Source organism: Apodemus sylvaticus, chromosome 21, assembly GCF_947179515.1.
Source record: "Apodemus sylvaticus chromosome 21, mApoSyl1.1, whole genome shotgun sequence".
Taxonomy (NCBI): domain Eukaryota; kingdom Metazoa; phylum Chordata; class Mammalia; order Rodentia; family Muridae; genus Apodemus; species Apodemus sylvaticus.
In genome coordinates, this window is record NC_067492.1 from 19,629,981 (window position 1) to 19,645,053 (window position 15,073).

At 47.8% G+C, this 15,073-nt stretch overlaps 1 protein-coding gene across 2 annotated transcripts; it reads left to right on the forward strand.

Annotated features, from left to right (window-relative positions):
* Positions 1-212: 212 nt before the first annotated feature.
* On the forward strand, positions 213-14,855 carry Chst4 (carbohydrate sulfotransferase 4). 2 transcript variants are annotated; one of them, XM_052167091.1, is made up of 2 exons: positions 213-304; positions 9,454-14,855. In XM_052167091.1, the coding sequence occupies exon 2, from the start codon at positions 9,472-9,474 to the stop codon at positions 10,621-10,623; it is 1,152 nt and encodes a 383-aa protein (XP_052023051.1). In that variant the 5' UTR covers positions 213-304; positions 9,454-9,471; the 3' UTR covers positions 10,624-14,855. The 2 variants fall into 2 exon arrangements, with proteins under 2 accessions (XP_052023051.1, XP_052023050.1); XM_052167090.1 differs by lacking the exon at positions 213-304 and adding an exon at positions 610-640.
* Positions 14,856-15,073: the final 218 nt, after the last annotated feature.

The following is a 15,073-nucleotide window of genomic DNA, read 5'->3' on the forward strand; positions in this document are numbered from 1 at the left end:
TCTTGCTGAGAGCATGTTTGTTACATCTTGCAAAAAGAGTAAGGATATTGGACATGACATAGGAGCTAAGAAATGTTACCTCCCTAGGGTGGGGTGAAGAAACAGGTGTGATGCCTGGAAAGGATTCTTTATACAGTCTCCTTAGAGATAAGAGCAAAATACAGGAGGGAACAAGGCTTGCAGAACCTTATGGGCTGTGTAACTGTCTGGCAACACGCCTTCCAACCTCACCTCTGGAACCGCAGGGGTCTCTTCTCCCTCCATGATGCCTTAAAGGGACCTGACCTTCTGGCTGCCTAAGAAAGTAAGTGTTAGCAATTATTTAATATCATCTGTCATCCTTCTTGGCTTAGCCCCCCTAAAAGGAGGCTCCTCACCCCGACCCCTCACCCACCCCTTACCCTTCAACCCTCAAGGTATTCTAACTGTCTGTACCACAGCTCTCCTGGAGCCAGAGCCTTCTGGAGCCTATCTTGCAAGGTGGGGTGTTGTTTCAACATAAGGGAGAGGGCAAGCTAAATGGTTAGGTATGCAAAACACAAGGAGGAGGAGTTCCTGAGTCAGAGAGAGGACTGGCAGGCTCAGCCTGGCAGGCAGTGAGCTAGCTGCTCAGTCATCCTGGGCACGGGGGAAGCCTAAGGTAAGAAGAGAATTCCTTGGGGAGCAGCTACCACAAAGGGCATTTTCCCAACTACAGGATCAGAGTATCAGGTAGCCCTGACATCTAAGCTGGGGATTTTGATGGCTGGAGGAAGAGGGCTAGGAAAAGGAGTGGTGTTGGGGGGTTCTGAATCACCAAGAGAATCTTCTAGAAAAGGAAAAAACCTCAAGCTGCTTACCGGAAGCTGAACCCCACCAGCTCCACCCATAAAGGATGAGAAAGAGCCTCAAATGTGGGTAGGAATGTTGTAACATAGCCTTCGTATATCTGACCATCCATATCTCCTGTTCTCTGCTGAATGGGGGATCGGAGCAGGGAACTGCAGGCTTTGTCCAGCTCAGGCATTAATCAGATCAAATGGGCAGAGCTATTGCAACTAAGTACCAATCGGCCAAATGTCAATTGTTCCTTTTGAACAGTGAGATGGCTCCGGGAGTAAGGGTGCTTGCCACCAAGCCTCATGATCTGAGTTCCAGTCCTGAGACCCACTTGGTGGAAGCAAATCAGTTTCCACAGTTTTCCTCTGACCTGCACACACATGACAAGACCTAGACGGTACCTACACAAAATGTAAAAATCTAAGAATAGGGAAGTGGCCAGCACTGTTTTGTCGGTCTCATTGTGTCTTATTGGATTGCATTTTATAACTGCCCCCCACAAAGGGCTTTGGAAGTCCAGAAGTGTGTTGTAGATGTGAAATATAATGGTGTTTATGGAGCAAACATGTTGGCTGAGGTCAGCCTCAAATGGCCCCAGATAATTCTGTTTCATTAGGGCCGGGATCATTTTATATGTATAAAATAAGTATGACATCTTGCCCGCTCCCCTCAAGTCAACAAGGGCACCTCAAGTGGCAAGACTGTCCCCACAGATATTGATTCACTCAGACATAGATGGGCAAGTGTTTCCCTTAGCTGTGTGCCCAGCATGCAGGTGGGTCCCTCTATCAGTCCAACTTGTTGAGTTTGTTCGTCGGAGTGTGGTAACTAAGTGTGTAATCCTGGCACCTGGGAGGCAGAAACAGAGGGATTGCCGTTTGGTTGAGGTCAATTGAGAGCTTTGATGCAGTGGGAGCCTCTGCCTTAAACAAAGTTTGTTTTGTGGTTGCTTTTATCTGGGAACTTAACCCCAAGAGTTTCTCAGGTCTGTAGGCTATCTGTGGTGACGGCAGTGTCCCCGGCCCACCCCCATTCCCCGTGCACAGCGACTTCCTACTGTCTGGAAACGTCTGCTTGCTGGGACATCGTTTCCCTAAAGAATCTAAAGTGGAATTGTACCGAGTCTTTAGAATGCTGGCCTCTTAAATTGAAACCCAAGTTTTTTGTCTGTCTGTCTGCCTGCCTGCCTGCTTGTCTGTTTGTTTAGTTGATTTTGGTCAGGATTTCCCATTTTGCTTCCAAAAGCATATGTGCTCTTGATTGGTGGGGGAGGGTCTGTAATCCAGGCCCCTGTAGTCAGGCTGTGAAGGAAGCCCCCATGGTCCCTGCACCTGGCATAGGTCCCCCTCACCAACACACCTCTGATGATGGCTCTCAAGACCTGAGTATTTTCGTGCCGTTCCATTCCCAAGCAGGTGCTGGGCACCTGTCACTGCGACCTTTAGTGCACACACCTATAATTTCAACGTTCAAGGGGTGGAGGGAGGAGGATCAGAATCGAGGGCCATTTCCAGATAACTGACCAGTTTGGAGGTCAGTCTGAGCCACATGAAATCTTGTATCAAGCAAAGCTCAAAGGCCTTTCGGCTCCCTATCAATGTGACCCTTCTTCATTTCATCCAGCTAACCATGGACTTCATTGGTCCAGGAAGCTAAAGATGTCCTAATCAGCTGTGGAAGTATTGCACACAGCGAGCCAGCTAAGACATGGCTGCCTCTTCAGTGACTGCAGCTCAATGGGAAGTCTGCAGCTGTGCCCTGTGCAATTGGCAGGTTGCTCGTGTACATTTGGGAGACGGGGATTAGCATTCTTTGGGGGAGAAAGAAGGACTGTAGGTACTCTCTTGAAGGAAGAATAGCAGTCTCCTAATGTCTCTGGGCTCCTCGGCAAAAAGACAGGTTGGGAAAACCCGGAAGTTGAATCTGAGGCTAATGGCATCATTTAAAAAAAAAAAAAAAAAAAAGCAAGGAGAAGCAGGGAATTAAAGGACAGGAAGTGCAGGCAGAGTGAGACCCTGGGCATAAGGCCTGGGGATTTGGGTTTCAGCCTGTACATGTTAGTATGTTGATCCAAGAGATTTTAGATTAAGAGAGTAACAGGAGGTGCTTTAGAAAGAGTTGTGACTATGGGTGATGGGTGATGGGGAAGGCTGAGGGACAGAACAGAAACACCAAGGCCTCTAGGAGAGGAAATCCAGCATCAGGCTGGACCTGGAGGGTTTTCTTCTCCCCAGTGAGCCTCCTTGAGCACCAGGTAGCCAGCACCCTCATGTCTACCAGCTCAGGAGTGTTCCCTGCCTCTACTGATAAGTGTTAGGATACATTGCCTGAGTTGTGCACTGGAGAGCTTCCTAGTGGGCGAGGCAGCGCCAGCACGTGCTGCTCAGAGCCTGGTGACCAGGGACTGCACACACTTCACAAACGCTTGCTCTTTCTGCCCAGGGTTCGTGCAAAAGAAAAACAGAGGCCTGGAGACAGGGCTTCCTGACAAACAGCAAGAATAAGATGCCAGGACACTCCCCCAATACCCACCCTAGCACCCTGAAAATAAAAAGGAAAGAAAACACAGAAAGGGCCTGGCTTGAGGCCAGGGGCAGCTGGCACACACGGAAGGCACAGAGCCATCAATCCCTGCAGGACAGAGTTGGCCCAGGGCTGAGATGGAAGAAAAACCCTGCTTTCCTAGTGCCAAGGGATGTTAGTTTTAGACTGAAGCAGTTACAGGGCCTGCCTAGAAAACTCTGGTCCAGTCTCCGATGACCACAGGTGGAGTTCTCTTCCCGTTTTCCTCTCCCCAATACTCTATTGCTTCCTATCTTCTTCTACAGCATTTCTTAGATTGTCTCATGGAGAAGCTCTCTGTCTTGGGGTAAGAGAGCAGGAACAGCCACACTTAAACCACAGTCATTAAATGGCATAGTTTCTAATTATTCCCTCTTGGACCTCGGTTTTAGAAACTGGTCATCTTCTAAGGCACGGGGCTCAGGCAACAAGACAGGGAGTACCATTCACTGGCTCAGTCTCCTGTGCTAGCATCATGGGCTATATGTGAATCTATGGGTACTGTATGTGCACATGTGAGTCCATTACCCTCTGCAGTGTTCCCTGCAGTGAGCATTAGGGCCAGCAAGCCCAAAGCATTCACTCACAACACAGGATACACACACCTAGATGGCCAGTCTTGCTTTACTCTGGGTACTGGGGATATGGACTCATGTCCCCATGCTTGATCAACAAGGACTCCTAACTGCTGAGCCTGGCAAAATGCTGGAATATTTTGGCCACAAAGAAGAGATGAGGGTTAGAGAGACACATCCACAGATCCACTTACTTTGAGAGCCCCAAGACCTGAGTTTGGTTGTCAGAACTCGCATTTTAAAAAGCCAGGCATAGCAGCACACACTTGGAATCCCAGAACTAGCGATCCGGAGGCTCGCTGACCAGCCAGCCTAGCCTATTAGGCCGGCTCCAGGTCATCACACAAACAGACACACATATACATACACACACACAAAAAGTAAGTAAGAGAGAAGACTAATCCTCGTCTGATCCTTTTGGTCATCCAGAGGGAAAGTAAGACTGGCAGTGAGTGGGAGAGATGGAAGGAATGGTATAGGGTGGGGGTGAGGTGCCTCTGCCACACAAAGTCTGGTGAGGATCATGACACACTTCCAGAATGTTCAAGGGGACTTCCAAGGGAAGCTCCAGAGCTGGCAAAGCATGCCCTACCTCTTAAGGAAACAAGTTCCAGACTCCAAGAATCACCTCTGTGGCTGCCTCCTCCTCAACCCACTCTCTAATACCTCCCTCCATGTTCACAGGAAGCATGAGAGCTGCCTAGCAATGACTAAGTCTCTCTCTCTCTCTCACACACACACACACACACACATGCACACGCACACACACACACATACATGCACACAAACGCACATGCATGCACATGCACACACATACACAAGTACTCACACACATACACACACATGTGCACACACATGCATGTGCACACACACATACAGAAGCACTCACACACATATACACACATGTATACACATATACACACAAGCACACAATACACACACGTGCCCACACACACAAGCACTTACACACATACACACACATGCATGCACACACACATGCATGCGCACACACATAAACAAGCACTCACACACATACACAAATGTATACATATATACCTACAAGCACACAATACACACATGTGCCCACGCACACAAGCACTTACACACATACACACACATGCATGCACATGCACACACACAAGTATACACATATGCATATGCACACATACTCACAAGCACTCACATACACACACATGTATATACACATACACACTCACATACACACACATGCACATGTCCACACACATGTATATACACATACACATGACACACGCACATAAATACATACTTTTTGACTCAACAATTCTCTTCTGCGCATTTAATCTTACATTGTGTAGACAAAGCCTGGCTGTGGTGGCTCACGCCTTTAATCCCAGCACTTGGGAGGCAGAGGCAGGCGGATTTCTGAGTTCGAGGCCAGCCTGGTCTACAGAGTGAGTTCCAGGACAGCCAGGGCTATACAGAGAAACCCTGTCTCGAAAAAACAAAACAAAACAAACACAATTGTGTAGACAAGAAGCTTGTGGCTGCAGCCTTTGAAATAAGGGAGCTTGGGAACAATCCAGGAGCTCTTGGTTAGATAAATTGTTGTGTGTCCATACAATAGAATTCTGTGTGGTAAAAAGAAACAAGGAAATGCTTTGTGTGTTCTGCGTCTCTCAAAACATGCTTAAAGAGGGGGAAAAAAGGAAAAAAAAGAAGACAAAGAGCTCTGGGTAGAGAGACTTTACTATGTTTCGCTTTTTCAGAGGGAAAACACTTGAAACTCCTGTGTGTACAGAAAGTAACTGAAATGACATAAGAGAATAAATCACCATTGTGTGGAGGAGAGTTGATAACTAGACAGGTTGGGGAGGTGGGTACCAATGACAGTCAACACTGCTCTTACTTACAAAGGACAAGATCACCAAGTCACCAACTAGGAGGATTCTGTTTTCTTTCCCCTAGGAAAGCACTGTGACTTATTTGAAGATATGTCAGGTACCCTGCCTACAGTTCACTCTAGGACTACTGTGACTTCCCCTGCAGACCCAACTGCTGGCAGCAAAATTTCCCCTTACTCGCAGAGACCCAGGTCCCAGCAGGGCAGGCTACAGCAGGCCCCACGCCCTCCCGCATGCAGTGTCTTAGGAGAGCCACACTTTCCCTTCTTCCTCTGTGGGCTTCAGGTCTGCGAGAACAAGTCTTTTCAAAGCAATCTGAAAACCGTGTAGCTGGGCAGTGGTGGCGCACACCTGTAATCCCAGCACTTGGGAGGCAGAGGCAGGCAGATTTCTGAGTTCGAGGCCAGCCTGATCTACAGAGTGAATTCCAGGACAGCCAGGGCTAAACAGAGAAACCCTGTCTCGAGAAAAAAAAAGAAAAAGAAAAAAAAAAAAACAAAGAAAACCATGTAAACATTTCCTATCAAAAATATCCCATTTGAGTAGACAGTCAGGACATTTATTTATTTATTTATTTATTTATTTATTTATTTATCCTTTGACAATTTTATATATATATATGAAAGAGAGGGTCGGGTGTAATAGAGCTAAAGAGAGGGTCAGAGTGGGTGAAAGAGCTTAAGAGAGGGTTGGGTGGGTGATGGAGGACAAGAGAGTACTGGGGTAAATATTATCTAAGTATATCATACATGTATATGGAAATGACATTGTGAGACTCATTTTGTATAATTAAAATAGCCTAATAAAAATCACTATTTAAAAAGCTGGGCTTAGTGGCTCATTCCCGTGATCCCAGCACTTAGGACACTGAGGCAGAAGAATCTTCAGGAGTTTAGGGCTATCAAGGGCTAAGTAGAAAGATCCAGGCCAGCCTATCTGGAAATTACAACAAAAACACAACACCTTTATAAAGGGAATCTAATGACAGGGACCAAAAATACACTCCTTAGAGTTAAGAACATAGACAAATTATCCATTCTTGTTCTAGTTTCATTTCTGTTGCTGTGGAAAAAAAAAATAAGCCTTGTGAAACAATTTAAGGGAGAAAAGGGTTTATCTAGTTTTCAGGCCCCGTTCCCAGTCTGTTATTGCAGGGAAACCACAGGCATGGTGGGTTAACAGTGAGGACAGTCCCCCACAGACGTGCCCACAGGCCAACCTGATCTACACAACTCCTCAGTTAAGGCTGTCTCCCTGGGTGCTTTTAGGTTCTGGGAAGTTGAAAATAAAAAACTAATCAACTCACTAGCAAAACCCATATTAAAGACTGAAATAAAAGTCATGGTAACAATGCTTAAGTTTTCACTGGACGTACGCTAGGCAGGTGTCCTGCACGGCTCAATCCGGGACACCCAGCTGGGGTGACGTGGGAATGAATAAACGGAACACAAAAGCTGTGATTGGGTGGGCTATGCTCACACATCAGCCAAACCGATTTGGGGGAGGGGAGAATCTGCAGCGTGTGTCTCTCAGTTCTTTATGTCGGGCAGTCCCTCAGCCCTGAATGATGCAGAAAAGAGGGGTCAGGGAGCAGCCTCACGAGTTATAAGCACTGGCTGCTGGGACAAAGCTCTAAGAATCAGTTCTCAGCACCTACATGGTAGCTCACAACCATCTGTAACTAGTCCCAGGCATCCAACACCTGATTCTGGCCTCCAAGGGCACTACATGCATGTGGTTTACACATATACATGCAAGCAAACACTCACATAAAATATATTTTTTAAAAAACTAATAGGGATACACTAGCATGGCAATTGGTACCTGACTGTTTTATTTTTTTTTTAATTATATTTGTTCAAGTGTGTGTGCGCGTGTGTTTGTGTGCATGTGTGTGTGTGTGTGTGTGTGTGTGTGTGCGCGCGTGCGTGCATATGAATGTGATTGTATATGTGTACATGCATCTATAGGGGTCAGAAGACAGCTTGCCCGGGGCTGGTTTTCCCCTGCCACTATGTTGATCCTGGTGATCAACCTCAGGTTTACCAGTAAGGACTGTCACCTGCTATGCCCTCTTGCTGATCTAGGGGTGTGCTCTCGTTCCTTCTCCCTCTCTCTCTTTCCCTCTCCCTCTCTCTCTTTCCATCTCCCTCTCTCTCTTTCACCCTCTCTGCATTGAAACATCTACTTTTCATTATCATACGGTTTTAATGTATTTTATTAATTCTTTGAGAATTTCATACATATACACAATCCTCCCTCGTGTCCTTACCCTCCCCACACATACCATATGTCATGTCTTCTTCCTCTTCTTCTCCTTCTCTTCTCTTGTCTCCTTCGTTTTCCTCCTCTTCCTCTTCCTCCTCTTCATCCTCCTCCTCCTCCTGCTCCTCCTCCTTGTCTTCTTTCCAACCCAAGTCCAAGGTGTACTACCCACAACTCAGGAGTATAAAGCCATCCCCAGGATGGCTGAACTACCAGGGTCTCCACCTGAAGGTCTTTTTTAATATGAAATAAGCCCGCATTATGAAAAGAGTAAGGCCAGCTATTCCACCAGTCTTTGTGATTTTTTTTAAACTATGAATTAGAAATGGAAATATGCTCTTTAAATATCCAATGTCTCCCTCCTGGAACACCCTCCAAACACCTTCCTCTACTGTCACTTTGTGTAACGAACACCTGAATTATGATGAGGTGACATTCTTCGGTATTGTGCAGTACAACTTGCCCAACCAATGCTAAGTCGCCCTGAGTAGATTATCAGAGCAGCCAGGCATTTCCCAAGTTGAAGCCCTAAGACCAAACAGCCACAGCTTTCGATAACACAGTTCCTAGGCTGGCTCCCCACACTTCTGTGGAGACAATGGTTCGGCAATGTGTGCTCAGAGCATTTCTCTCCTGTGTAGACACAAGGTTAGGTTTGGACCGGCTTCCCCTTGTTCTTAGACCTGCGAGATGAGGCTAAGTCAGAAGAAACCCAGCGCCCAATGCAGTAGGCAGCTCTTCCACTAAGGAGACAACTCTTAAGTCAGGTACTTTGGCAGCCTACAGCCTTGGGCTTCAGGAGATTACAGTGGGAAGGTCCCAGGCCTCATCAAAATGAGGAAGGGATGAGGAACGGTCTTGTGGGACTCCTCTTCAAATGGAGGAATGGTGAGGAGCCCGTGGCTAAGCGGCTCACTTCCCTTGGTTTGGGGAGGACCACAAGGCATCTAACCAGAATTTGGTCAGACAAGCTTTGCCTACAAGACCACACAATATCCAAGGTGTAGAAGGTGTGGGGTGTGGCAGTACCCCCTATATTGATTAAACATAGCTGAGTAGGGACATTTGTGGTGGTCCAATGGCTGAGAAAGACCAGAAGGGGGAGTTTTAAAGACTGTAAAATAGAACGCAGAGACAGAATTAATTAAGAAACAGAATTACTCTGCAGAGGGATCTGGACAAGTACTTGCAGGAAGTTTCTGAGGTTTTTTTTTGTTTGTTTGTTTGTTTGTTTGTTTTTTTTTGTTTTTTTTTTTTATGTTGCTCCTTGGAGGGGATCCAGGGGAAGTCAGAAGGTAGATGCTGTAACAACCTAACTCAGCCCCATCCCCTCTGCTTGCCCCTTAAAGGACTTCTACTTCCGCAGGATGATGCTGTTTAAGAAAGGGAGACTGCTGATGTTCCTGTGTTCCCAGGTGATAGTTGTAGCCCTCTTTGTCCATATGTCCGGCCACAGACACTTGTTCCAGAGGGAGGAGGAGTCCAGGGGGCCTGTGCATGTACTCGTCCTCTCTTCCTGGCGGTCGGGATCCTCTTTCGTGGGACAGCTTTTTGGGCAGCACCCGGATGTGTTCTACCTGATGGAGCCTGCCTGGCACGTGTGGATGTCGTTCACCGGCAGCACGGCCTGGAAGCTGCACATGGCTGTGCGGGACCTTCTGCGCTCCGTCTTCCTGTGTGACATGAGCGTCTTTGACGCCTACATGAACCCAGGCCCCCGCAAACAGTCCAGCCTCTTCCAGTGGGAGCAAAGCCGGGCCCTGTGCTCATCGCCCGTTTGTGACTTCTTCTCTGCTGACCAGATCAGCTCACCGAAGCACTGCAAACTGCTCTGCGGTCAGCAGCCCTTTGATATGGTGGAGAAGGCCTGCCGCTCTCACAGCTATGTGGTACTCAAGGAGGTGCGTTTCCTCAGCCTGCAGGCCCTCTACCCACTGCTCACAGACCCTTCCCTCAACCTGCACATTGTGCACCTGGTCCGAGACCCCCGGGCTGTGTTCCGATCCCGGGAACACACCACGACAGAACTCATGATTGACAGTCATATTGTGCTAGGGCAGCATTTGAAAACGATCAAGGAGGAAGACCAGCCCTATTATGCCATGAAGATCATCTGCCAAAGCCACATAGACATAGCCAAGGCCATCCAAACCCTTCCTGAAGCTCTACAGCAGCGCTACCTGCTCCTGAGGTATGAGGACCTGGTTCGGGCACCCCTGGCCCAGACTTCCAGACTATATAAATTTGTGGGGTTGAATTTTTTGCCCCATCTCCAAACCTGGGTTCACAACGTCACCAGCGGCAAGGGCATGGGTCAGCATGCTTTCCATACTAATGCCAGGAATGCCCTCAACGTCTCTCAGGCATGGCGTTGGTCCTTACCATATAAAAAGGTTTCTCAGCTTCAGGATGCCTGTGGTGAGGCTATGGATTTGCTGGGATACCTCCAGGTCGGATCCCAACAAGAACAAGGCAACCTGTCCCTGGATCTGCTCTCCTCCTCCAGGATCTTGGGGTAGGTCTTCCGAGAAGGTTAAGGAGGTCTGTCTGCACCCCTTGGTTCCAGCCTCAGTCACCATTAAACACACAGAAGCTTAAGGTATGAATAAACTGAGTACCCAGTCCTTCTCAGCCCCAAGCAGAGGAGTCTTTGTGTCTATGCTCAGGTCTACCCTACAGCGGAGCCTAACAAGCCAAGAAACAATATCTTTCTGTCTTGAAAATACTTAGGCACCTTAAGCAGCCTCTTTGACCCGTCAAGCAAGACTACTGCCTTTCTTGTATCCTTGGCCTTCCTGCCTGTGAATTCATCAGAGACAATGGTCTGGAGGCCTACTGGACAGAGCAAGCAGCATCCATGGAGAGAGTCCGTAAACCTCCCTGTCCACATTTTCCCAATGAGAAAGGGGAGAATAAAAACCAGGGAAACGGAGCTCTCACAGAAGAACTCCCAGCAACTTCCACAGAGACACAGACCCTCAAAGTTTCCAGAGGATTTGAGGAAGCAGGAGCAGGGGTGGGTGCTTCTCTGTGAGTTTGCCCATTGCACTATCAGTAATCAGGAACAGGAAGCAAAGTCCTGGAACAACAGAGCCAGAGCTCAAGTTCAAGGTGTGTCTGGTATGGACGGCATCTCTCCTCCTCTGTGTCTCCTGGCATACGGGATTCTGACCTGTGGAACTGCCCACCAGTAATATGAAAATTATACCCTCAACTTCCGTTTTGACTTCCCCGTGTGTTTTCTAGCTACCCAATGCTGAGGCTCATTCCCACGGGGTTCTAACAACGGACGTAATCATCTTTGTAGAGCTTGTTACTGTCTTTTACTATTATCTAACAGTGTATAAATACCATTGGCCCTTTTGGAGTCAGATGGTTAACTGAGTCTCAGTTGTCTTCAGAGTTGATGGAAGGCAGATGCCTCAGCGACTTGCCTGCAACGGAACGCCATTGCAGAAAGCAGTTTGGGGGAGAACAGATTTATTTTGGCTTATAATCCTAGCCAGGTTACAGTCCACCATGGCGGGAAAGGCAGGGTATGAAGCTGGCAGATCACATTTCACCCACATGTAGAAAGCAGAAAGAACAGGAGGTCGGGCCAGGCTGTAAAACCTGAAAACCCGCCCCCGCCCCCCCAGTGACATAACAAGGGCATAGCGAGGCCCCACCTTCTAAAAGTTCCATAACTTTCCCAAACAACACCACCGACTGGGACAATGTGTTGAAATGCACAAGCCTATGTGTGATGTTGTACATTCAAACTACAACAGCTGTCAACCAGTAAATGAGCCCTTTCATGCACAATGCAAACATTGTAAAAACGTGTGCATCACTCTGGGATCTCTGAATATAATTCGTTTACTCTACTTCCTCAGCCAGTTCTAGTAGTTATCTCCTCCTGTTTCTAGTAGATGCCTCCCCTAATAAGGAAAGTTGTTTTCCCAGTCTCTGTAGCTATGCTTCGAGACCTGCTGGTACGAATGCACACTGCCAGGTGCTCCCTCAAGTCCAGTGGGATCAGAGTCTCCCTGTGGGATTATGGATGCTAGCCACACGGCTCAGCAGGCTCTCTGGGGCCTAGTGACTTCCCCTGGCACAAAATGTCCCCTATGTAAGGCAGCAACGAAATTCACCTCCTGCCCCCAAGACATGCTAAACACATGTCTTGCTTCCACTACTACCCCTGGGGTAAAAAAAGAACAAAGATAGATGTCTACTTAAGGATCTGGAGAGGTGGCCAAGGTTAAGAGAATGTACTTCTCTGGGAGAGGACCCGAGTTCAGTTCCCAGCACCTACGTCTTATGGTTCACAATCGCCTCTAACTCCAACATGAGGAGCTGCCCCTCTCTTCTGGCATCCATAGGCACATGCACACACATTGCCCATGTACACAGACAAGACCAACACACACACACATACACGCACACACACAGAGGGGGGCTCTGGAATCCTATGAACCTCCACGCTATGACTTTATGTTTAAAAAACTCATTTAGTCCAAATCCGGCAGGTTCCACCATTTTGAATTTCCTTTCCACTTGTTATTGTGCCTTGCTTCATAAAGCTTCCTCAGTGTCAGGTCAGAATTACCCCCCTCCATTATTCTGAGCAGCAACCAAGTGCCCCGTCATCTGAGAGACTTGGGCAGCTAGCTGCCTTTGCTAGCAGGATTGGATAACATTAACGCATATACTCCTGCCATGGAGAACATTTATTCGAATGCCAAACCCAAGCAACTCTCAGAACTCCTCAAGAGCTTACGACCTGGAGCTGGAGAGATAGCTTAGCTGGGAAATTGATTGCCACACGGGCCAGAACCAGTGTTAAAAAGCAGGGCACGGTGGTGTGCATCTAAGATCTCAGCGCTGCTGTACAGGAGGGGGGTGGTAGGATTCCTGAAGCTCATTGGCCAGCCCAAATGTATGCACTCTAGCTAAAGAGAGATCTCATCTCAAAAATTAATGCACAGGGGCTGGAGAGATGGCTGATTTTCCAAAAGACCTGGGTTTACTTCCTAACACCCACATGATGGGTCACAACTGTCTGAAACTCCAAGTCCTTCTTCTGGACTCCAGGGCATGCATGTGGTACACAAACATGTATGCAGGCAAAACACCCATATGTATAATAAATAAATAAATTAAGAAAAATAAGGCAGAGAGCAATGGGAACTTCAACTACAATTTAACTATCTCTATCTGTAATTCCAGTGTGGTCTTGCTTTCTGTGTAATGACAGCAGTTGCTAACAATTTAACAAAGTTTTATTACAACTATGTTTTTAAGCCTGTGAATAGTAGCTATAGAAAGGTAGAATCAATTTCTGGTGATTGCACAAAGTCTGACTTGATGTTAATCTGCAGTCTTATTTACTATATGGTTTGTTGTAGCTAATCCTAAACATAATGTCTATGTGTATTATTATAATTCTATTGAATTACTTTCACAGGCTAAGAAAGCAAAGTTTGACGAATAACTATGAGTGATGTGGGCCACTTTGAGATGAACCTCTGACACCTGTTGGCCGGGAAGGCCCAGTGTGCTGGCCCTTCGGCCAGCAACCAGGCTCAGGATTGTACCGCTCTCTTCACAGACATCTCTGGCCCACCAGAGGAAGAGTGTTTTCTAAACATAGTATGGTAGAAAAACAATCGCCAATAGCCTGAGTCTGGATATGGCTTTCTGTCGAGTAAGTCTTTATTCTTTCCACGTATTTAACGGGCTTTACAATCTGCTGAGGAATGTGCTGGAGGCTGAGGTAGAGGACATGTCAGCCTGTTTGTGGGTCTGTGATACAACAGGACACAGGGTCAGGGAACGAGGAGGGTGCTGTGTTAGAGAAGTCAGAGGGTTGTTATCTCTGAGGGAGAATCTCTCTAGAAATAAGGAAGCATGCCGCTGGAGACCTGGAAATGGATGCCCAGACAAATGCCAGATGCAGCAGAGACAAACCCACAGAGTCCAGGACGGCTAGGATGCTCTCATGATGGTCACACAAAAGACACAGGCACAGGCATGGCAGGAGGGACAACAAACCAAGAGGTCATGAACCCATGGAACTGTATTGCCTGGTGACTCTGCTACTGCCGGCGGGGTTTCCTCGTGTCTCCATGTTCTCGTTCATAAGCACGGGGTGGGTAGCACACCCACATCACCGCTTCCCAGGAGTCAATGGAGAGATTGGTGGGCACACACAGAGGGCATCGGATCCCATTACAGATGGCTGCGAGCTACCATGTGGTTGCTGGGAATCGAACTCAGGACCTTTGGAAGAGCAGTCAGTACTCTCAACCGCTGAGCTGTCTCTCCAGCCCTAACTGGGACTGGGAATGTCATGTGACTAGCAGTGCCAGGCAGCTCAGGTAATACCGCATCCCTGCTGATTCCTGCATCAGCATCCCTTCCTGGTGCTGCCAATCACACACACGGGATGACGAGACTGATGCTGGCTCCCTGGGTCTTCGGCCTCAGCGGCTCACAACAGGACGTGGTTGTAGCCTCCCCTACCATGTGTTTCAGATGGTTTTGCTTTTGTTTATTGTTTGTGTGTTTATTGTTTTTGTTTGGGGATTATTTGGGGAGTTTGGGGGCTTTGGGGTTTTTTGTTTTGTTTTGTTTTTGAGTCAGGATTTCTCTGTGCCCTGGCTGTCCTGTCTCACATTCTATACCAGGCTGGCCTTGAATTCATAGATATCGCCTCTGCCTCTGCCTCTGCCTCTACCTCTGTCCCTGCCCCTGCCCCTGCCCCTGCCCCTGCCCCTGCCCCTGCCCCTGCCCCTGCCCCTGCCCCTGACTCTGACTCTGACTCTGACTCCCCTGTGCTTGGATTAAAGGTGTGCACCACCATACCTGGCTATGTTTTAGTCTTTTTTAGGTGGCTTATAGTGATTGTGCATTTTTCTCTGGGAAATTTGGAGTGGTCACAGTTAGGTGGGGGTGCTGCTGACATTTGTGGGACACTAAAAACAG